The 24,107-nt window shown below is 42.1% G+C and overlaps 1 protein-coding gene across 2 annotated transcripts in view; it reads right to left on the bottom strand.

Moving 5' to 3' along the window:
* Positions 1-2,280: 2,280 nt before the first annotated feature.
* Positions 2,281-24,107, bottom strand: part of ANKRD55 (ankyrin repeat domain 55) — a 91,514-nt gene continuing 69,687 nt past the window's right edge. For both annotated transcript variants that reach the window (XM_036065678.2, XM_036065676.2), the window contains exons 8-12: positions 20,154-20,338; positions 16,119-16,286; positions 12,518-13,179; positions 4,747-4,839; positions 2,281-2,757 (exon numbers count right to left, since the gene is read on the bottom strand). In XM_036065678.2, the coding sequence (XP_035921571.1) occupies positions 2,636-2,757; positions 4,747-4,839; positions 12,518-13,179; positions 16,119-16,286; positions 20,154-20,338 (1,230 nt within the window). In that variant the 3' untranslated portion in view covers positions 2,281-2,635. The remainder of the gene's footprint in view (positions 2,758-4,746; positions 4,840-12,517; positions 13,180-16,118; positions 16,287-20,153; positions 20,339-24,107) is intronic.

Here is a 24,107-nt window from a genome sequence, read left to right as displayed (position 1 = left end):
CTATGGGACTAGAAAGACTCTGCCATTAACTGTGTGACTTTGGACAAATTAGTTAACTTCTTTCTTTGCCTTGGATTCCTTGTCTGTACTTGGAGAATATAGTTGGAGATAATGCTTCCAATGAAATAATGGATGAAAAGTTACGATTTTTATGTATGTAAATAAATGATATGTCCTTAGCAAGGAAGGGAAATATAAGAGGTAAAATAAAAGAAAAGTCATTTTAGAAGAAAAACTTGCTTGACATTTTTTAAAGTTGGGCACAAATCAGTGAATACCTTATATCTGATTTCATCAGTAAAATATTGGCTGAGGATAAATCTACCCTAAACAAGCCACTTTACTTGGTGGCAAAAGGATAACTGCTCTATTTAAAAAGGTGGTAGTGGGCAGCATATTACTTCTTCATAGCTAACAAAAGATCCTTAAATCAACTTTAATGGGCAGGCCTAACATTAGAAAGTGCTGTGTGTTGGGGATCCCTGGGGGGCTTAGTTGGTTGAGTGTCCAACTCTTGATTTCAGCTCAGGTCATGATCTTAGGGTTGTGGGATTGAGCCCTGCATCAGGCTCCATGCTCAGCAGAGTCTGCTCATAATTCCCTCTCTCCCTCTCCTCTGCTCCTCCCCCATGCGCGCTCTCTCTCTCTCTCTCTCGAAAATAAAATAAATACATCTTTAAAAAAATGCTATGTGTATATACATAAGTGCAAGTGTTGAGGGACGGTGGCTTTTTCCAGAGCTATAGACAGATATGGTTTCTTTGTTTTTTAAATTGCTTTAGCCTCTTAGCTACCCACTTGGTAAAGGGAACTTAAATGATCACTTAAGGACTGAGCTTTGGTTAGTGTGGTAATTTTTTTGGATAATTCATAAATATTCCAATTCTCCCCTTTCTGCCCATGGAAGGATTGCATTTGCTTACCTCATTTGGAGTTAGGCATGTCCACATGACTTGATTTGGCAAATGAAATGTGAAAGGAAGTGATGAGATTCACCTTGCACTTCCTCTGTTTTTGTCACCGATGAGATGCATGCTGCAGTAGAATCTACATCAGCCAACTCTGTTAGCTGGTCCGGGCCAGGTATTGTGAATGAGAATTGTCAGCCAATGAGATTTGGGGGTTTTTTATTACTGAAGCAGAGGCTGGCCTATCCTGACTAAGCTAAGCAGTCTATGGCCGGGTATCTACTGTGCACGAACATAGATTCAGAAGTAACCAGGTGACCTAATAGAACCACCTAACTGATACTTAACAGAGAATGCAGCCCACAGACAAAACAAAACATAACGTAACATAACAGAAAACCCTTCAGAATCTAGGTCCTGAGAGCTCTTCCGTTTGCACCAGCATTTGCCTTCCCTACCGCCAGCTACTGTCTAGCTTAAGTGACTGCTCATTTCTCTTCTATAATTCCTAATTCGGACTACTATCATTGGCAAAATGAGATTGTGGACCAATAACCTCTTTATTACCACTTCCTACATCTCTCTACCTTGCTACCTCCCTCTCGACATCCCTACTTCCTTCCCTTCCTTCTTTCCTGGAAAAAACAACAACAGCTGACTGCCTACTATGTGCCAGGAACTGTATACGTTTCTAGAAGAGCAAAGCCAAAGAACTATGATTTGGCCTCAGAGGAGCTGCTATTTAGTTAATGGCATAGTCTGACCTGTCTCAACAAATAATGTTAATATAAAACGGCAAGCGTTGTACTTGAGATATTTACAGAATAAAATATAGGCTTAGAAATAACACGGAATGACTATGATCTTGTATGTCTGGACCTTGACATTTAAATCAGTCCAAACAACACACAAACATCTTAGTAAGATCTACAGTTAGTAGTAGTCTTTCAAACTTTACTAAGTCATAAGTTTGGGAATGTCTTGAGTAGGCAGACACCATTATTTTCAAACAGAAAAAAGAATGATTAAATACACAGAGTATTTGAGGAATGTATGAGAAATGCCTATCTCATTCTGTTAAGCCAGGATGTAGACCCTTCCAACTCACATGATCTTCTCACTATTAGAACAATCATATCTAAAAATGACAATAAGTGGAAATAATCAAATAACAAAGAAGATACATAAACATTGGCAAACGATTTGGGCTGTAGCCAGGATGAGAAGATGTTAGAAAATATTTTACAGAAGCCTGTACATTTAAAAGCTATAAACTCTGATTAAAGGAATTTGCTACTTTAATTTTAATTAAGTTTCATCAACCTAAGGTAGAATTGCAATAAGTGTGAAGGAAAAGTATGGAAACAATAGCTTTTCTGTTGTTTTTTATTCAGCAAAGCATACATTTTTAAAACAAAATCATTCAGGAAAAAAAAAAATCTGCTGATACCACAATGCAAACCAAACATAGCAAAGTTTCCCTACTGATAACATATTGTGATTTTTATTTTGGCATGGAGACATCACAGAAACTCACAGACTTAAAATATATATACAAAGATTCCAAGCGCTTATTTGGGAAATATCATTGGAATGTTATAAAACTGTGAATGGCTTCTAGAACGCAATTTACTAAATCAGTCTTTGTTCTCACAAACTAGAGTAATCTCATCCTTTGACGGTTGAAAATATATATAATCTCTATTTTTACAACCAGGGACGCACAGTTAATTTTCGTCAGTGGTGGGATTGGCCAGGCTTTCACTGTCTTCGGCTGCTGTGTTGTGTCCCCGTTGGCTTGGAATAGCAGGAAGCACTCGGTTGGTCCGCAGAGGTCCTCCAGATAGAACTGGGGAGAAAGGATAGAACGAGAGACTTTCAAGGTTTGCTTCTCTCAGAGTCTCAGGAGGAATAGCTGCGGGAGAACGAGGTTATTTCTAAAGGAGTGGAGGCATTTCTAAGGAGCTTGTCTCGTTCAGAGCCCGGCTGCAGGGGAAAGCTTCTCGTTCAGAAGCCTCTATCCATTCAGGCTTCCCACATGTCATCAGGGATGAAATGTGCACAAACACAGGACGGGGCCAAGTTTGATCAAAACGTGATTGGGCCTTGCGTGCCTGGCAGAGCTCTCTTTTCCTGGGGTGGAGTAGCTGTTGATGGCCAAGTCAGCATAACGCTCTAAATGAGCCCCAAGACATCTGTACTACCCTTTTATGCGAACCTCAAAAGGTTCTTGGGGTTCTCTTAGGACAAGCCCTCTGTACCTTTCCATTTCTTTTTCATAGAGCTGGAGTTGATCTAAGATCTTTATCTTCACTTCTCTCCATACATTTAATTGTGAAGAGCAAAAAGCTCCTGGGCCCTGCCAAAGAAAACCCCCCTCTGGCTTCTCCAAGCCCTACCAGGACTCAAGGCCGAGTGACTAGTTAATTAGATATCTTTGTGAGTCATTCCTGCTTAAAGACAACTTCAGGCTTGAATTTCATCCAGTGATTGAATTCACACCATCCCAAACCCTCACTTTTACGCAAATCAGTCAAAGCAGAGGAATGGATCTGTTAAGGAAGAGATTTTGGTTTCTGCTACAAAGTCTTTGTGTGAGTTTGGACATATATCTCTACCTCTCCCTTTCCTTCTCTGCAGAGGGACAGGGTTTTACTAAGACCCCATGGTTCACTGTTCTTACCTAAGGAATCCTAGAACTCTTGATTGGTCCCTTCCAAACTACAGCCTGGGGCAGAAAAGACATGTTGGATATTTATTCTGTGCAAACAGTTGCCAGTGTTTTCCATACGTTACCTCATGTAATCCTCCCAACAACCTTATCAGGCTGGCACTTATAGGCTAAGGGAGGAAACTGAAGGTTAAGAAACTTGTCTGAAACAGGGCAGCTCTTAAATCATCCAACCTCTCCAATTAAGAGGGTATGGGGAGAGAGAGCGAGAGAGAGAGAGAGAGAGAGAGAGAGAACGTGCATGCTCGCATACATGTTATAAATGACGGGGCTGGGATAGAAAGAAGAGGAAAGGAAGGCAATTAAAATCCAGTATTGCTTGTTTGCATGAGCCAGCTGATTCCGTGGCTTATAGTTTTGCTCCCGGCTCTGCTACTTACCACCTAAGTAATGTTGGGCAAGTCATGTAACCTCTCTGAACTCAGTTTTCTCATCTGTACAATAGGAATAATAATAGAACCTGCCTCCTACTACAGATATGAGGATATACAAACTCAGAATTTCTGGGGTGTGGGGCCCAGAAATCTACTGTATAACAAGCATCCCAGGTAATACTTCAAAGACACTCAAACTTGAAGGTCACTGGCTGAATGGAATATATTTAATATTTTATATTGTAAGAAATTTTTGTACAAAATATTATAGAATAACTCAATAATGTCAAAAGCAATATGGGTGAACAGCATCTACATGATGATTCCTTTCTGTTTAGGGATGCATGGCTTCTGAGTACAGGAATGACACATATTTGTACCTGTTCATCATAGTAAGGAAACCAATGTCAAGGGACCAGTCTTAAGAGAAGAATTTTTAAAGCACCTTCTTAAACACATTAAATAGTACATAGCTAAATAAACTTCAGTCATTGTTTTTACAATCCAAACACAAAAATTCCTCAAGGGAGGGAGTTTCTTTTTCTTTTTTCTAAACAAGCATTACCAACTTGGATGAAGCTTTAAAGACTGCTTCTCTTGTATTTTCCTGTAATTTACAAGTTTTGGCGCCTCATGTTCCCTCAAAAAATGAAAGTAAACTGAAATAAGAGTTAGTTGCGTCTAGACATGTTAACACTTGCAAAGGAGGCTGAAGAAGATTCATAATACTTACATTTTTGGTCTGGCAGGGGAGCTAGGTTGTTCCGAGTGATAGGAAGGTCCCTGATCTGGGCTCTGTTTGGGGAAAAATGCTGAAAATTTTGTCCTGGGGACAAACAGAATGGTATCAATCATTTGAGACATAACCAAGGGCGAATTATAAAATCCAATGGATAAGAGAATCATGAAGTTGTTAGAGATCGCCGAGTTTAAGATGCTAACAAGAACCAAAATCATAACAGCTACACTTTATTGAGTTTCTATTATATGCCAGTCACTGTTTCAATGAAAGAAAAAGATGTGGGAAATCAATTCTTGAATAAATTAATTGAAATAAAATTTTATAAACAAGCACAGTTGGCCACCCACTCTATAAAACTTAAAAGTTTGAAAAAATAAAATAGGGTATAAAGTATAACATATCAATCAAATCTGTGGTGAATGACACAGATAAGTGGGATATATTTTTCTAGATCAGTGTTTCTCAATGCTGGTTGCACATAGGAATTATCTGAGGAGTTAAAAAACAGCAACAACACTGCTGCCCTAGCCAAACCCCAGATCAATTAAAAGAGAATCTCTGGGGCTGGAATAGGGCATCAGACTTTTATCAGTTCCCAAGGGATTCTAGTGTGCAATAGGATTGCGCATCACTGCCCTAGAAGATGGGATCTGGGTGAAGTCACTTGGGAGATGGCTATTCTCTAATATAGGCTATAAGCAGTGCTCTGCTGGAGCAATGTGTCCTGGCTCTTGGGAACCGATGGTGACAATTTCAGGACTTTAGTGAGGGGGTTGACATCACAGTGGCGGCTAGGCATCGGTCAAGGTAGAAGTATTTACACCATGGAAATCAGCAAGCACTGATCCTTCTGGCCAGCTGTTAAATATTTATCAACACAATACTGATTATAAAAGAGCGATCCAAATATCTGAAAATAGAAAGGAATACCCAAGTTATTTAGGTCCTTTTAAATAGTTGACCAAATGGGACAGGATTAGACTCATTTGCCAGCTTGGGCAAGAGATGCTCCCTCTCTAAACCTCAATTTCCTGACATACAAAATGGTGAAAATAATTGTATCTGTCTTTATCACTTGTCATAAAAATTAAGTAGGAGAACAAATGTAAGGCATTTAGCTTACAAGGTTAACGCTCAAGAAACATTAGTAATTATTACAGTTTTATTCTGTGAAGTGTTTAACATGATCTCCTGGAGAGTGGAGAATGTATTCATTCGATCTTTTGCCTCGTAGTCTTGTAAGAATCAAAACAACTATGGGACTGCTCGTGGGTTTAATTCTTCTGCTTGGGCCGAGTACTCCTTAGAATAAGGGGGAAAAAGCATTAGCCAAGATCCCCTGTCCATCTGCGTAGGGGAGTCCGATGACATATTGTAAGGGCAGACATCTGAGCACTGCCATTTGATGAAAATTGAGCAAAATTTCCAGTCTCTCTGGTGGGTATTATATTTTTATTCCTTTGTATGCTAAAGGTCAAATAACTTCATAAGCTACTATTTAAAAAGAAAACATCCCTGAGTAGAATAACAGTAAGTAATTACAGCAAGTACCCATATCAACTCATACCTTATTTATCCATGAACATTTGAACAGAAATTTGCAAAACCAAGAAATGAGATAATGATAATTATGGATAATGTTTACTGAGAACTTACGACTGTCAGGGACTGGGTTGAATGCTATAGGCATGATTTCATTGAATCTAAACAATCACTTTCCCTTGTGACATAGATACCATCATCACCCCCATTTTACAAATGAGGACCCTGGCTTGGAGGAGTTCTCAAATGTGTTCAGGGTCACATAATAGAAAGTGACAGAGCCTGGGCTCCAACTTAGGTTTGTCTGACATAGAGCCCATCCTGCCTTCCTAGCAGCCAAAGCCATTTTGACAGGATGCGAGATGGGCAGAAAAGGGATGCGGCAGTGATTTGGGAGGTGGGGGGAGAGCTCGACTTCATTCTGCACTGGCATTTGGCTCAGTTTTGAAGGACAAGGTGGAGCTGTGCACAGCCCAAAGCTCTTTTATCTGTGCTGCAGGCACCTCAGGGAGCATCCAGCCCTTGGGGACAGGGTCAAAGACCACTGTCCTAGATTCAAAAGGCAGGAGGGGTTTTCACAGTTAAACAAAGGAATTTAGTTAAGCAACTAAAGAAATTCAGCACTCATCTATTGTGTATTCACCGTATTCCTGAGCCTAGAGCAAAAAGAGGACAAGGCAAGGTGCTCAGGAGGGAATTACAGTGTATGTTGGAAGAAAAACGGGTTAACTTATTCTTTTGGAGCCCAAGAGTGGTGGTGTGAGGGCATCACATAGGAAAGAGGGGTCCAGAGAGGTGGAGGTATCTTGAATCCCACAGAGCTCACTTGAATGTCTGCTCTGTCACTTCCTACCTAGCTCTGTGACCTTAAGCAGGTGGGCTAACCTCTCTGTGCCTCCATTTCCTCATTTCCAGAATAGGGATTAAGAACTCCCGAAGTGCTGTCAAAGGGGAAGTATGCACTTCACTATCTGCCCCACAGGAGGCTCAACAAGGTAGAGCTGTTCTTCTATGGTTCATAGTAAGAAAGAGCCACAGCTCCTACAGAGATCAGGGTGACTTCGAGACAAGGGTGGCTTTTGAGCTGGTTCTTAAAAGATTGTACAAATCTGGGGCGCCTGGGTGGCTCAGTTGTTAAGCGTCTGCCTTCGGCTCAGGTCGTGATCCCAGGGTCCTGGGATAGAGCCCCGCATTGGGCTCCCTGCTCCGCGGGAGGCCTGCTTCTCCCTCTCCCACTCCCCCTGCTTGTGTTCCTTCTCTCACTGTGTCTCTCTCTGTCAAATAAGTAAATAAAATCTTAAAAAAAAAAAAAAGATTGTACAAATCTGCGAAGCACACAGTGGACAGAAGGTATAAATAACACGGGCACCGATGCCACAGAGTGAAAGGTATGGGTTATCAGGGAACTGAGAGACATTCAAGGAAGTGTTCAAGGGGATGGGCGAAAGGATAGGAGATGTGAGGCCCAGACACTGAGAATGGGAAGTGAGGCCCAGTCATGCTGGGAGCATTTTGTTTACCAGCTAAAGAATCTGATCTTTGTCCTGGAAAAGACGCAGCACCTCTGATGAGTTTAAACAGAGGGGTCACAGGATCAGATCCTACAGGATCAGGGAGGAGAGCACATTGCTGCTGGGATAGTCTAGAAAACTGGGGAGAAGGAAGTTCTCTCTTGAAGGAGAAGGGAAGCGAGCACTTTCTTACTTTCAGTGTGATGGCTTGTAAATAACCAGGCTGGTAGCAAACACCACAGAGCTTTCTGTTCCATTTTCTCTGAAAGCTGCTCACAATGAATTAAGCTGATGTGCTCCAAATTTCCTCATTAGGTTAAGTGCCTCATCCCGCATCTCTCTCCATCTAGCCCACTGACAGGTCTCAATGAATGTTAAGTAATAATCATTATAGTTAAATGTTCAGAGTTGCTGATGCAAGCACAGGATATTGGCTGCCAGGAATTCAAACAGTAGCACTGCTAGACCCTATTATTTCTACTAAACGCTAGGGCAGGAAAAGAGAAAATCCAAAGCTAAAGGGACTATCCAAGTTTAAATCAGTGGTGGGAGCAGTGGTATGACTTACAGTATCCAATTGCTTTATCGTATTAGACTTCATATCAAATATGGGAGATCAATGTTGAAATGTGCTAGATAAACAACTTAAACCACTTAAGTGAACCCTCATAACTGTAGTCCAGAAGCCTCAGTAGTTCTAAAAACAACATTTCAAATTGGGTTAAAAATGTCCACAAAAATAAAATCCATAAGACAGGAAAATCTTTTTGTTTTGGGAAGGACAATGTAATTTCTAAGCATATCGCACCGTGGGTAAATTGGTAAGTATACTAACAAACTGGACTTTGAGATTTCAGGAGAGAAATACATTGCCACGGTGATACTTGCTATTTAGGAGATGTGGGTTCGAGTGCTGATTATGTCATTAATTAGTTGTGAGACTGAGCAAACCGTTTTAACCTTTCTAGGCCATGTGAATTATAACTGAAAAGGGTCTCATGAGACATAATGGTCTCAGCCTCTGGATGAGTAAGAAACTCGCTCAGAGAGATGACATGTCTTGCTTTATCAATGAGGGCTCATCCAGGAAAAAAGAGACCTCTCCTGGTCTTTCAAACAGGGAATTTCGTACAGACTGTTGGTTATGTCTGCAATAGAAAAGCTAAGAAGACAAATGAAGAGAGGGTAGAAGGACAATCCAGAGATGAGCTGTTATATGAAAAAAAAAAAAAAGCAACCCCCCTTAGGCTGGTGAGATGAGAGGAAGAGGAGGTAGAAGCTCGTGGGGGCCAGAGCCACAGTGAGCAGCTGTGGGTGGGGGGGGGAGCAGGAAGGAGAGGATGGAACCGCTACTGGGGCTTCCAGAGGAAGCCGAGGGACATTGTGTACACCTACACTGCTTTCCCTCATTCTCCTATTCTTCTCCTTCTACTGTGCCTCCTGGGACTTGGCCAAAGTACCTGGAAGCAGCTTCAAGGGAGTCTAGGAAGGTTGTTCCCTGAGAGACAGAAGAGAGCTGGAGGGAAAAGACTAGATGTGAAAGCAATGAAGCAGTTGACTAGCACATTTACTTAAATTTCATTATCTTTAAAACAAGGTCATTTCTAGCTTGTATCTGAAGCATAGTGCTTAGTATAGGGCCTGGCACATGGTTTTTTAAAACAAAAAACAAAAACCCAAATACTTCCTTGTGTGTATAACACTATATTCAAATCACTGTTCTAAGTACTTTACTCTTTTAATCTTAACAGCAACTCCCAGTCCTATGTTAGGTTTTTCCTCCCAGTTTTTTCAGGTGAAGAAACAAAAGCCCAGAGATTAAGTAGCAGCAAGTAAGTGACAGAGCCAGAATTTAAACCCAGATGTTTTAACCACTGGAGTATTCTGCCTCTCAACAAATTAGAATGACAGAAACTCTAACCATTATAAAGACCATATAATCTTCTATCTAAACATGAGAAGAAAATTGCTTTAAAGTCAGTTGCACAATCATTTTAGCAAATCCATATCTTTAAAAACTCATTTATAGGCTGAAGATTCTTGGGAGATTTATTTTATCACAACTCAGTTGCCTAGAATGGCTCCTAGTTATTATCAGTGCTTAAAAACATTGGTTTGAAAAAATAAATGCTTTGATGTGCCACAGCTAATTATTTAAGATTCCCTTGGAGAATTTTGTTGCTTCTTTTCTGCTATTCTGCAACCCCAGGACTATTCAAGTTACCTCACTGGCAAATGAAGCAAGTTTTCAAAGCAAGCTTATTGAATTTCCTTTTATTTCCAATAATATAGAAGGTTTTAGATGGCACCAGTGACAGAATGTACTAGTTCACTATCCAATATCTATTCTCTTTTCTCTTCAAAACAAAAATCCAATTTTCGAGGGACAGCCATGTGCCAAGATAAAAGACTACAATTCCCAACCTCCCTTGCAGATAGGCATGACCATGTGACTAGAGTTCTGGCCAATGAGATGTGAGAGAGACATGGGGGACTAGTTAATGAGAGCTGATTCAGCTGGGGGCATATCCATTTTTCCCCTCTCTGTGCTCCTTTCCTCCTTCTCTAGTTAGCCATAACAGAAGCTGTGGAGCATGCAGATGGAAGGAGCCTAGGCCTTTGGTGATGATGGAGCACCTGGGAACTGCCTAATTCAGACTTCTTTCCTGTGACAGCAATAAATTCCAATGTGATTGAAGCCGCTGCTACTTTGGTTTCTGTTACAGGCAACTGAGCCCAGTCGTAACTGACAGAGAAAAGACAGACCAAGGCTGTCCTGGGAACAGAAAAAGAACAGGATTTTCACAAATTCCAAAAGCTTTTCAAAAGAGAAGGTATTGGGCACCTGGGTGGCTCAGTCGGTTAAGCGACTGCCTTTGGCTCAGGTCATGATCCTGGAATCCCTGGATTGAGTTCTGCAGCAGGCTCCCTGCTCAGCAGGGAGTCTGCTTCTCCCTCTGACCCTCCCCCATCTCATGTGCTCTCTCTCTCTCTCTCAAATAAATAAATAAAATCTTTAAAAAAAAAGAGAGAGAGAAGGTATTAGCCAGGACAGGACCAAATCCAGAAAGGAGGCTGGGTTGAGGCCCTGGAGGCCACTAAAGTGTCCAAAAAAATGAAGACCAATATCTTTCCTTCCTTTATCCTTCTGTAGAACCAAAGCAAAAACACTACCTATGCCACTAACCACACACTTTAGTGCTTTGTGGAGGAAGTAAAATGTTGGGTGGAGTTTTCTCAGATACTGGGAAATAGCCTTCCTGTGCTCATCCATATTTATTCTGTGCTTCAGTACATATAAATCTGTATGCGGGGAGCCATACTCTACCTCACATGTTTCGGACACCAGGCACCTAGAAATGAGGAAAGAGAGCCAGACTCATGCTGCATATTAAATAGGAAGGAATATTTTACATTTCCAAATACGCATGTTCCTCCTCTTGGTCCTTCCTTCTTCTGTGTTTGACAGAAATAGGGGTTCAAGATACATCATTTTTTCTCCCTCTCAACCCTACTATAAGGAAAACAACAGAAACCCATGGATAAAAACAACTGACATTCCACGGAGAGATACTAGGGAGTGTGCTGGATTGTGCTGAAATGGGGACAGGAACGTCCAACTGGTGTCGAAGGGGACTGTGGTTATTCACATCCAGCCCATTATGACCAAGTGGGATTTGGGTTCAGTGTTGCCTGACTTTTTAATTTCTCAAGAGAAGCTAGAATTTTCGATTTTTATGTAAAACTTCATGATTTTTAAACATTAGCAATTAACTCACTTGAAAACAAAACAAGACACTGTGGTAATGAACTGATTTGGGAAGCTGTTTTGTAGCCTCTGCTTTACAACAATGGTTCCCTTTCTCTGGTGTGCATCAGAATCACCTGTGGACCATCTAAAAAATTAAATGTTTTAGTGTGATACATTTATTTAAAAGGGGTGATTAGATACATATATATTGTTTGTATGTGTATAAAAACAAATTCTTCAGTGTGATACATTTATTTAAAAGGGGGATATGTCCTTATGTATAAATATTTCATGTGTGTGTATATGTGTGTGCACACACACGTGTATAAAACATCTCTGGAAGAATAAAAAACAAAAAATAACATCAGTAGTTCTGACGTGGGGTACCGTGTAGCTGGGGGAAGAGACAGGAGGGAGAAACGCAATGTGAGCCTTTGGAATGCATGGAAACTTGAACCATTAATGTGTGAATGTGTTTCCTTTCTACGTGGATACACAGAAAGCATTGCCATTTTCCCTCTTCCCTCACCAAGATTTTGCTTCAGTAGGTCTGGAGTAGGGTTTGAACACCTGATTTAAAAACAAGCCATCACACAAACAAATCAACCCCTCATAATTGATCTTGCCACTTACCCCTGGTTAAGAATCTTTGCTACTGGAAATACTAACATTCCCGCTCGAATCTGCCAGTCACCACACATACTTGCTGGGAAGATGAGAAGGCACATACTTCAACATGATGACTGCTCTCAGGGTGGAAAAGCAGAATGCTTCCACAGCCTGGAGATCTTGAATCCAATGGATTCAAGGAAAAAAGTTGGCCCTAATCACCATTTTGTTCTGGCCCTGCCCTCTAGGCTACTACTGTCAGTCCAGTTCCTCACCCAGAACTACAGGAAACATTTCTCACATAGAGAGAGCTTGCCCGGAATGAGGGAGAAGGAAGCAAGGACAATACCTGATGAAGGATTGTGTAGGTGAGGAAGATGGGGCAGCCCCAAGACCTCCTGCTGACCAGACCTGCTGGTGAGCAATCTGTCTAGCAGCTTATCAGAAGAAGACACAGTCCAAGCCTTACAGAACACCTGGTTAGAATCACCTCTCCAGGGGTTATCTAGCAATGTCTGGCAGCCAGTTCTGTTGTGCAGTAAGTCCTGCTCGCTTCGGCTTTTCTGAGATCGCTGGGCCATCTGATGAGTACCGGAGCTCAGGCCAGCTTGGGAAGTGGCCCCCTGGGAAGCCGTCAGGAAGTTATTGCCCAGGGTGATGGGTGGGAGACTCTGCGTTCTGATTGGTGGAAGCCCCTTATGGGCCAGAGGCTTCTTTTCTGGCAAGAGATATTTTGAATTCTCCGAGGTCCTCTTCTTAAAGTCGATCATAGCCACCTGATCACCAGGCTCGTCTTGGCAGTTGGTCTCCACGATGCTGTCAAAGGTGGTGATGATGTCATCGACTTCCGAGGTGTGCTCCCCCCTGTGTCGGTCCCTGCTGTGATCCTTGTGATAGGCCCTCTGCTCTTCTTTTTTGTTTTTGCAGAAGATTTGGTTGAGCATGCTAAATCGTCCCTCCTTCTTCTGGGGTCTACTGTTCTGGGAAGGAAGGGGTCGAGTAGGCTCTGTTCTATGGGGATATAAAATAACAAGGATGCTATGAGGAGATAGGAAATAGAGACAATCCCCAACCAAAAAAAACCAAAAAACCTCCTTCTGTTCCATCTGCTTGAGAAGGTTGTCTGAGGTCATCCAAAGACACCCCAAAGCCGTGTCAAGTCAAAGGTGATGTGGAGGAATTTGCAACACCCTTTGTCACTCCCTTCCTTGCCATAGTCACTTCTCGGTCCAGTTATTTTTTAGATTCCTCTTAGTTCCTCAGGAGCTGTCCTTTCACAAAATTTACCTCTAGAGAATCTCCTTTCACCAAGGGATAACCTAAGCTGAACCTCACTTCTCAAGGACAGTCAGTGGGAGTGTAAGTTTTAAGTCACAGAGATGAAGGCCAAGCATGAGTTGAGGCTTCAACTAATGGGAGTGGGGTATGCTCGCAGAGGTGGGGGAAGTGTGGTTTGGGCTTTCTCTGGAAGAGATCCCAGCAGATCTGCGCAGAGCTCAGACATTATCTACTTCAGGAAGCTGGCCCATTTTACACTATTTGGACGTTCTTCGCTTCCCTTTCAGTTTTTACTGAATTTCCTATTGAAAAAATACTTTTAAAAAAAGTATACTAAGGGAAACCAAGGGAAGAAGCTTTTGTCTGGGCTTCAGCTGCTCGAGGAAGTGTGTATGCCAGAGATCGGGCGTGGCAGCAGAAGCAAAGTGAGCAATGCCCAATGGGCAGGCAAATTCTAAAGAAAAAAAGGTCAGCAGTTGTCCGGCTGGCTCCTCTTCTGTGGAGAGTTTCCCTGAGGCACCATTCTGTTTTTGTTCCTTGGAAAATTCTGTTATTCTCTTTTGAGGCCACAATTGACTTAGTGCTTTCTGTGGTACGAGTTAATGATGAAACCTGACCCATGTGCGTGTCCTAAAAGCCAGATTGCAACATTACTTTTCAGAGTGAGATATTGTAATCTGTAATTTGAAAAACATCACCAGTTGACTGCATATAATTCATGTTTTTCTTTACAGGTCACACAGTGTGTAATTGAATCTTTACTTCCATGATGTATTTTTATCTTCCTTCTTTCACCTTCCACTAGGCTTTTTGAACTATTGAACACAACTTCTGGACCCCTGATATTACCAGGGAGAGCCCCAGGGGATCTCTAATATTCTCTAGAGTGGACCTGTAGAGACTATTTCCCTGTGTGAATCAATCCTACATAAGTGTCTTCTACAATCTCTCCTCCTTCTGTTACAGACTGTGATTTAGGCCAGTGGGGTCTCAGAGTGTGGTCCACTGAACCCTGAGGGTGGGGTCCCTAATAGTCTTCAGGGGTTCCATGAGGATAAAACTATATTCATAATAATATCAAGATGTCTTTTTCACTGTGCTGCTTTTTGCTCCAAGGGTACAATTGAGATAGTGAGTGAAAGTATTGGGCTCCTTGGAACAAATCAAGACAGTAGCAAAAAAAAAAAAAAAAAGACAGTAGCATCAATGGACTTACATTTTAAAAAATTGTCATTTAACTTATTAATGTCCAGTAAAAGTGATTAATTTTATTAAATATTAACCTTCGAGTATACATTTTTTGACAAAACAGGAAGTACTCGTAAGCAATTCCACTATATAATGAAGTATGACAGTTGTCTTGAGGCAAAACACTTGTGTAATTGTTTGAGTTGCCAGCTAACCCAGGCACTTTTTTTTTCACAGAACACCATTTTTATGACTCATAGACAAACTATGGTTATTTGGAATTGGCTATTTGCAGAAATTTTCTCAAAAATGAATAAAATAAGCCTGCCATTTCAAGGTAAACAATTGACAGGAATTGCTGCCAATGACAAAAGTCCAGTTTTCAAGCAAAAATTAGAATTTTGAAAAACCTGTATGCACGCTGTAAGCTTGACAGCTTCCTGATACATAAAGGCTTTTCTGATAAGATCAGTGGTGATATTAACAAACGTGATTTTTAAAAATTGTATAATGAAATGTGGAAGATATTCACAACTAACTGAACCAATATTTTCCAAATGACCAGAGCAAGATGTTATAAAGTCATGCATGGGTATAAAACCCACTTAAAGTGCAAGGTAGACTAATGGATTTTGATACAACAGAGTATAAAAAGTTCATTGATATGCCGACAGTCCACATTGCAACTAACATTTAGGAAACTAACACTTGTCAAGTTTTGGTGTAATATCAAAGAAAAAGTATCCAAAATTATCTCACAACACCACTGAAATATTCTCTTCTCCAACTACATGTTTATGCAAAGCCAGATTTTTTTCAGACACTTCAATCAAAACAAAGTATTGCAAGAGATGGAACACAGGAGTAGATATGGGAATTCAGCTGTATTGTATCAGGCTTCTGTTAAGATATCAAAGAGATCTGCAAAACAATGTGAAGCTAAGCTATTCTCATTACAACTTGTTTTTGGTTTTGGAGAATAGGTTATTTTTAACTAAAAACATGGTATTTATGTCAACATGTAAATGTAATGGGGTTATTATTGCTTTACGTGAATAACTAAATAAATAGTTTATTAAAAATTTGTTTTAATTTCTAATGCCATAAATATCGATAGGTGTAACTCACGTCCACAAAAGCTCTCTGGGGTTCCCCATTTTTAGAAGTGCAAAACGGTCCTGAGAACAAAAAGTTTGAGAATTGTTGATTAGGGAAAAAAAGAAGATGAAGAGACCATGGCATAAAGGGAAGAAGAAAGGGAGAAAAAAGAGAGAAGTGCCAGTCGAGCGGGCATCAGGGCTGATGGATTTGGGCTCGTGACTATCATTTTGCTCCCCTGAGTCGAGAACACGTCACCCTCTGTTGGACAATGGCAAACACAATATTAAGGTAATGATGGCTTTGTACATCAGCAAGTTCAACAGTTGTAACGGATTTTGTACATCGCTGAGAGGAAGAAAACCAGCGCCCGCTGGTGCACTCACCTGCTCTCCTGGGAGAGGAGTCTGACGCAGGCCGCGTGGCCGCAGTGCAGGGCGTAGGCCAGGGCCGTGCTCTCCTTGGTGTCTCGCAGGTTGCTGTCCATGCCCAGCTCCAGCAGTGACTGGACACAGTCTGCCTTCCCTGCAGCTGCAGCCCAGTGCAGCGGGGTCCTGGGGGACCACAGGGGAACAACACAAGGGTCAGAGCACAGACACGGCCCGGGTTGCTTAGCTGGCGACAGGTCCTGTTCAAAGTCTGGGCACGGCCTGAAACACGCGTTGCTATGTACGCCGTGGAAGTGGTAAGCATTAGATGCGGCTTTAGGATGATGGTGTGTCTGTCGGAGCCTGTCCTCTAGTTCTAAGCATCCCCTGGCCTACTGCCTTCTCTGGCCTTCCTGAGAATGTCCTAGAAGAGGAAGTAGTGGGTCAAAGGCTGTGGATAATTTTCAGGCTCTTTATACACAGGGCCAAGCTGTCTTCTAAGAACACTGACTCAATTTAGCCACCTACCAGCTGGGTCCCTATTCCTTCCCTAAACTGAGTGTTATCAGAGCCTTCAAAAATCTCTGCCAATTTGGTAGGCAAAATGATACTTCAGGGTTGTTTTCTTCTGCATTTCTTTAATAGTGAGGTGGAACTTTTGAAATACATTTTTGTCATTTGAGTCTCCTCACTGAAATGACTCTTAATATCTTTTGGCTGTTTTTCTGTTAGATTATTAGTTTTTCTTATTATTTATGTGGGCTCTTTATGTATTAAAGGTATCAATCTTTTTGCAAACATTTTCTCTAATTTGTTACTTGACTTTTAATTTTTTAGTGATTTTTCCATAAAATTAAAAAAAATAACCATTAATCATCTCTTCACTTTCGTTTCTTTCATAACTTTATGCTTAGAAAGCCCTTCATCAGCCAGAAGGTAGGTATATATTCATCAGTATCTAAGCCTTTATTAAATTGTAAAACCAGTATTTTCTTAGGAAAAAAAAGCAAGAGACTGGGAGAAAATACTGTAATTTATAAATTGCCCTGGGAAACGCTCAGTCCTGAGGCAGGAAAGAAGGGCATGGACAGCTTCTCCTTGGCTTTGTGGTGGGGCCTCAACCTTGGGCAGAAGGGCAGCCAAGTGGGCTCTCAGACATGGAGGCAGCTGAGGGGCTCAACAGAGAAGGGCTCAGTTGGGGCTATCTATGAAGGTGTATGAGCCTTAATATTTGGAGAGTAGCCTTGTCCCCAGTGTGGCCAGTGCCCCGAGGTGTGGATTGTATCTCCTGTCAATCAAAGCATCCTTCACCTCAGATTATGCTATGGGCAGCAATTTGAGACCACTTAATAGGACCATATTTTTTTCAATATAGTGATCAATCACAGTGCTTACTTGAATATGTGGCAGATGTGATTCATTCCACCCTACTTGAGAGAGGTCTCCAGACAATGTTTATTATGAAATAGGATGAGGCACCAGCCAGATTATGCCATCCTGTTTAGAGGATACATTGCCAATAAATTCAGTAGATGAAGGGCTGGACATCAATTTCGTCAGGTTTACTAACACATGACCACCCACTGTGGAGCAGCTTGAAATATTTCTTCACAACAACTGTGAAGACTGACTGTTTTAATTCTTCGGACTACCAACATGGAAAAAGAGGCCCGGAAGAACAGTGGGGAAACTGAAAATATTTTTCAGAAAAACAAGGGGAGTATAGAGACAACTCCTAGCTAATACACATAGAGCCTTTGTGCGCCATCTGTATCCAATTTCAAGTGATCTCAGCTGTAATTCCTTTCTTATCTCTAAACTTCCTGCAAACACAGCAGACTGGTTTCAGCCATCACAGCGCAGAGTTGGAGGGTGAGAGCCCATGATGGAAGAAATTCATTAGAGATGGCCGAGGAGGTAGTCTCTGAATGGCGGGAAATGATGGCTCTGAGCATGCAGCATTGGTTGAGGTATCAGCAGCTATGGAACGATTTATAGGACATGTAAACATCCCCTAGAGAATTCCCAGAAACATGTGGGGGGGGGAACTTGATAGAAGACTATCTTTCCTGAAGATAAATTGGGTATTAAATTAAACCCAATTAAATTGGGTTGGGTATTAAAGTCAAGTCTGACCCCAGGGGCTGATGAAACTTGGGACATTTACGCCCCATAAGCTACTTCTGGGTCTCATGTGCTGTGCCATCAATCTCAGGCTAATTTACACCATGTTTTATTTTAATTTTAATTTTTTAAAGATTTTATTTATTTATTTGACAGAGAGAGACACAGCGAGAGAGGGAACACAAGCAGGGGGAGCGGGAGAGGGAGAAGCACACTCCCCGCTGAGCAGGGAGCCCGATGCGGGGCTTGATCCCAGGACCCTGGGATCATGACCTGAGCCGAAGGCAGATGCTTAACGACTGAGCCACCCAGGCGCCCCTACACCATGTTTTAAATATCATAGATCTATAAAGTACTTTAATATCTAGGAGGACTAGGGCCCCCCACATTTTCCCTCTATTTTTTTTTTAATCACTGCCTTATTTTTCTTTCCTTTTCTTCAAACACTTTCCGTGAAGAAGGAAAAGACAGGAAATCACAGTTACTACAAATGCTTAAGGTACTTACACCTCTGAAAATTTTGAAAAAATTCTAGTACTGAGACAAGCTCACAGTTTCAGCGTGAAGGCACAGCTGCGTGAAGCAGAAAACGTGAAACAAAACAGAGGGCAGGATCTGTCAGCGCAGGCTACCCAGCAGAGCCTTAGAGCAGGAACTACATCCTCCTTGAGACTTTACTTCACCTTGAACTCTCCTTGGACCTTATCTTTTGTACTTTCTTCCCTGAGGCTTGTGGAACTGGATTTTCTTTGCTAAGTGTGTAATAATGCTGGATGGGAAATACCCTTTTCAGAGCTGGTTCTAAAAGTACTTTGAACTAGGCAACCTTTTCTCCAGCCCTCCTTTCTTAAGACCCGAGCGGAAGGCAGACGCTTAATGACTGAGTCACCCAGGCACCCCAAATGTGTTGCTTTTCTCGCCTTTTGGATTATTCACCTTTTTTCTTCATATAACTTCAGTCCCGCTACTGTCTTACCTGCTCAGGATCAACATCTGCTCTTAGGAAAAGATCTACTTTCAATGACCTGTACTTTAATTTTAATTATAGTCATGTTAACCATCTCCAGCTCCTGAGACTCAGATGCAATCCAAGATTTTTCCCCTGTGTTGCAAGGATTTCAGATATCAGGGAGTAGGAGGTGCTTCTGGGAGTTTATCTAAAGTTAGAATAAATAGGTGGCTAATGTTGCAAGAGGGTAAAAAAAACAAAAAACAAAAAACAAACTGTGTAAGCCTTTTACTTATTTTCAATAGTCTTGTCTGTTGTTATATTATTCTTGTATTTCCATTGAGTCAATGCTTAACCAAAAGAAAGATTAGATAAAGAGTGTAATTGAAAAGCTCTAATAGTTGATTATGGGGATGAAAAGCAATGTGGATTAAAAGTTCTCTGGAAGACGAGGATCCAAGTCTTCCTTTAAATGCTAACTACCTCTGAGATAAGTCTCTTCCCCTTTCTGGATCCTTTTCCATGCCAATATATTTTTAATGATTGGGGGAAAAAAAGCTTGATAAAGTCCTATCTGGTTCTGAATACAAAACCTCTATTATGCTTTTGTTGGATAACAAGAACTTGTTAACTTTATGACATAATCCAGGAATGAAGAAAAAAAAATAAGACTTACTGTTAAGAATAAAAAAGAACGTATAGCAGGAAGTTGACCTACAGAAAGTCTTCTGAGAACGTTTAGCAAAAAGTGGAAAATCTGACAATACTGTACAGTCACAGTGTTTCTCTCCATAACAATGATTTTTCCTGCCCTGACTAAAATAGAGCAGTTGTTACTGTCCCCAGCACATGGGTAAACATTACTGGCAGTGAGGAGATACTCATATAGGATAACCCCTCCACCATGTTCTTTATTCTAAGATTAGCTTTTGGAGAAGATGACTGGTAGTCCCCAACACGTCCTGAGTGGCCGCAAATACCTGTCGTCCACATCCAGAGCCTGCAGGTTACACTCAGGCACTCTGGCCAGCTCATTAATGATGTCACTGAAGCCCGCGGCTGCGGCAATGTGCGCGCATGTCTTCCCACTCTCGTCGTCGTAGTTGATGATGGACGGACCCTGGTGGTGGCTCAGGATGATGGAACACAGGGTTCTGTTTCCACTCTGGGGAAGAGAGGTCAAAGGGAGTTCATGAGGTCCAGCCCGGGGCTCTTCCCTGTCTACACAAGTTGAGATAGAATACAAAGAGGAAAACAAATGCAAAAAGAAAAGGAAAAAAAAAGGGAAGTAAACACATTTTATCAAACCCTCCTACACATTCCCACTAGCCTCTTGTCACTGCCGGGATTTTTATTTCCCCAAAGAGCTAAGTTGTCTTCTACGATTAGCCAGCTAAGAAGGACTTCAGTTAAATACAGGAATAGTTGACTGACGTCGGAGCTGGTCCAAGCAGGGGCTACCTACCCAGCAACTTGCTGCTCAAATCTCTGTGCTTTCTTTACCCGCCTGTGGCAGAGGCAGACCCCTGAGAAGTTGGAAGAGTGAATTCTCATGTTAACAAAATGACCATGAGAAGTACTTACTGGTGGCATAATGATGACCAAGATGATCCAGTAATGGTCAAATGGCTACAAATTGCATGAAATTTAATCTCCAAAACCCCTTGGTGAAAGGAAATGGATCATAATTAAGTAGCTAATCAATAAAGAAATCAACAAATACGAGAAAGAAAGAACTTCAGGCAACCATGTAAATTGGGCCTATCTCTCTATACAGATCTAATACACTTTTTATCTTTGAAGGGAGGCTATTATACCCTCTTTTTAGTAAACTGTTCCAGCCTTAAAAGCCACCAATTCTTCCTCAAGAGTGTCCTACATCTCTTCAGATTGCACAAACAGGTGAGTAAAATCTGCATATTACTGGTTTGAATACCTTTTATTGACCTGAAAAATCAAAAAAACATTGCATGAGCATTTGCAATGTAAGATGACAATAAATCTTCAGGGGCAAATGAAAGAAATTCTCATTTTATATCATGCAATAAAAAGTCTTATCTTTCAGATTCTCCTGGTATCTCTGGAAAGATCATAAAACAATCCAAATAATTCATTAGCATTTTAATTTTCTCAGTGAATCCTCAGAGAGACCTTGGAACTCCATGCACTAGGACTTATGGGTGGAATCGGAGGTCCCTCGGAGGCATGCAGAGCAAGTTAAGGAAATGGGAGAGGCAAGTTGTTATTCTGGAAACCCAGCATGCTGGGGTCAGAAACCCGGGCAAGAGAGAGAGTTAGATTTTTTTAAAAAAGCTGTAATTCTGATATGCTTCAAACGCTGTTCAGCGGCTACCTCCAGATACATTTTTCCATGTAAAATTTCCTGTTGATCTTCTTCCCACTTTGTTACCCTGTTAATGTGACCCCCAAGGTTGCGTTCTAGAACTTGAGTCAGTTTTCACAGTTCCATGGAATAGCACTCATTCATTTCACCTTTCCTCTTCCTTTCCCTCCCTTGTCTATTTGCACTCTGGGCTCTCTCGCTCTCCGGATTTCCCATTACTCAGCTGGCTGCTGGCTTCACAATGAGCCATTACACTGTGACCCCTGGATTGTGCTTCCAGTGCATAAGGGGACAGCAGCTGACAACAGTCCTGAACCCTCTTGCAGGACCAAGGGCCAGGAGCCCTCACAGCTCTCAGGAAGAGTGCTGAGTGGGTGTTAAATGCTACAACCAGGGCCAGATACATCATGTGTGGGGCTCAGGGCAAAATGAAAATATGGAGCCCTCTATTTACACAGCAGGGCACAAGCTTATTCCTTCTTGGTGTCTTTCTTGACATGTCACAGTGATTTTTATTTGTTCTTTAGTGTTGTGCTCCTTTGGGCTGGAGATTCTCACCCATTAGAGCAAACCCTCATGGGTGTCTAAGGACCCCGCTTGCAACCAGGCATATGCTTGATCCTGACCCTCCCCAAGTCTGCGTCCAGGCCCCTTGCCAGGGGGCTGAGAGTTTGTCCTAGGGAGGCAGGGAGGAAGGTACTGGGAGCCACGGTGCCACTGTCCTATCTGACTTCACTAACAAAACAAAAATTCAAAGATAAAATTAATGAGAATTTCCAGATGGCAACCACAAAGCACTATCCCCAAGCACAGGGCTCCCTTCTGAGCACGGGGCCCACTAGGGCTGTACTGGTCACATGCCCATTAAGCGGTCCCTACCCACAAGCTTCCTCCTTCTCCTCCACTCAAACCCCCTCTTTCCACTTCCTCCCTCCATCCTCCCGTTGTCTCTAATGACTTTAAATTATTTGGATCAATTGGTGAAGTGCTATCGCATGCCTGTTACCAGAAGTCGGCTACACTGAACACATCCAAGCTTTTGTGCCTGCTTTATCAACTTTTCTAAGATTCTTTCACCTGATGTTACTTAAACATATTTTGAAGGAGTCTAAAATACATCTAAAACAATCAAGAGCCCCCACCCCCACCGCCAACACTGACACCTTTTAAAAAAAGTACCAACCATTTGAGAAGGAAAACAGAAGCAAAGAGTTCAGTCAGTTCAGAAATTGTAATTTCCTGGAAGAGCAAAGGAATTCAGGTTGCCAAGGTGATTCCAAGGGCAAAATGCCCTGTCACAGTTCTCCCTTTGAAGAGGGAGCGTCAAGCACAGATAGAAAAAACAAAATCTCCTCACCCTGTGTCTTCCTCCTCTCCTGACCCTGAGAGCAGCCATTTTGGAAGTGGCAACACTGACACCCGGGCTGCTTCCCAGGACCTCTGCACCTGCCTCTTCTGGACCCGTCAGCAGCTCCGCTGGGAGCTGAAGTGTCACACTCCAGAACTCCAACCCCTTATCTTTTTCCTCCAAAAGGCCCTCTGTCCTGAATTTTCCAGGGAACTTCTTTGTCTCTACACCCAGCTCTCACTTATACAACATTGTCACTGTATCTTCTTTTCTCTGATAAGAAGATACTCCCAGAAATAATGGGAAAAGCTGTCTTTACCGAGTGAACATTGTGTGCCTGGCACTGTTCCAAGCATTTTCACGCACCAGTTCATTTCATCCTGACAACAACCCTGTGGGGTAGATCCTCCTCGGATCCCCATTTCGTAGAGCAGAATATGGCGGCACACGGGTTAAGTAACTTGCCCAGGGTGACAGCCAAGAAGTGACGTAGCAGGACAGACAGTCTGTCTGCAGAGCCCTTGTGCTTCGCAGCTACACCATTCTGTCTCTGATAAAAAGGAACCCCGTCTGTTTATTTGATCTTTCATATTCACAGTGGAGAAATGAAAGTAAAAAGCTCCTGTTTAGGCTGCAACAGCAGTGGCGATGATGTGTGCCTGGCCAAATGAGACCTTTTTCAGAGTGAAACACGAGGTCTTCAAAAGCCTCTGCTCTGAGGGTTGCCATGGTGCACCCTCAGAGGAATTTGAGGGGCCCGAGAGAGCACTAGTCTGTGAGCTGGGGCCTTGGCTCACCGGTTTCCTGGTAACCGCATTTCCTTCTTGGCAAGCTGGCTGTGTCAGGCAAAGGTAGGCTCTAGGCCTGGGAGGCCAAAAGGGGTTACAGAGACCAAGAAGCCCCAGAAGGAATGGGATGGTGCCCGGAAGAGCCCTCAGGAAGAAAGGAGAGTGGGGCTTCCCCTTGGGAGAAATGTCATTAAACAGGGGAACTAACAATACTGTACAGATCCTATTCTTATGGAGCTCTGGAATTCTGCACTGGATGACCAGATGAGGATTGTGGATTTGTTTCTCTGTTTTCTGTCGTATTTGTTCTGTTTCTGTTCATGGATAATTCATACAGTTGCCTTCATGTGCTCTGAAAACTGCTGGGGACTATAGTGCTAGTCATTGTCATTTTATACCTCATGAGGGAGGGTCCATAAGAAGCCTTGTGTGATATAATGATTTATAAAAAATA

This window comes from Halichoerus grypus, chromosome 2 (assembly GCF_964656455.1).
Source record: "Halichoerus grypus chromosome 2, mHalGry1.hap1.1, whole genome shotgun sequence".
NCBI lineage: Eukaryota > Metazoa > Chordata > Mammalia > Carnivora > Phocidae > Halichoerus > Halichoerus grypus.
The sequence above is the reverse complement of the archived record's forward strand: the minus strand, read 5'-3'. Positions and strand labels throughout refer to the sequence as shown.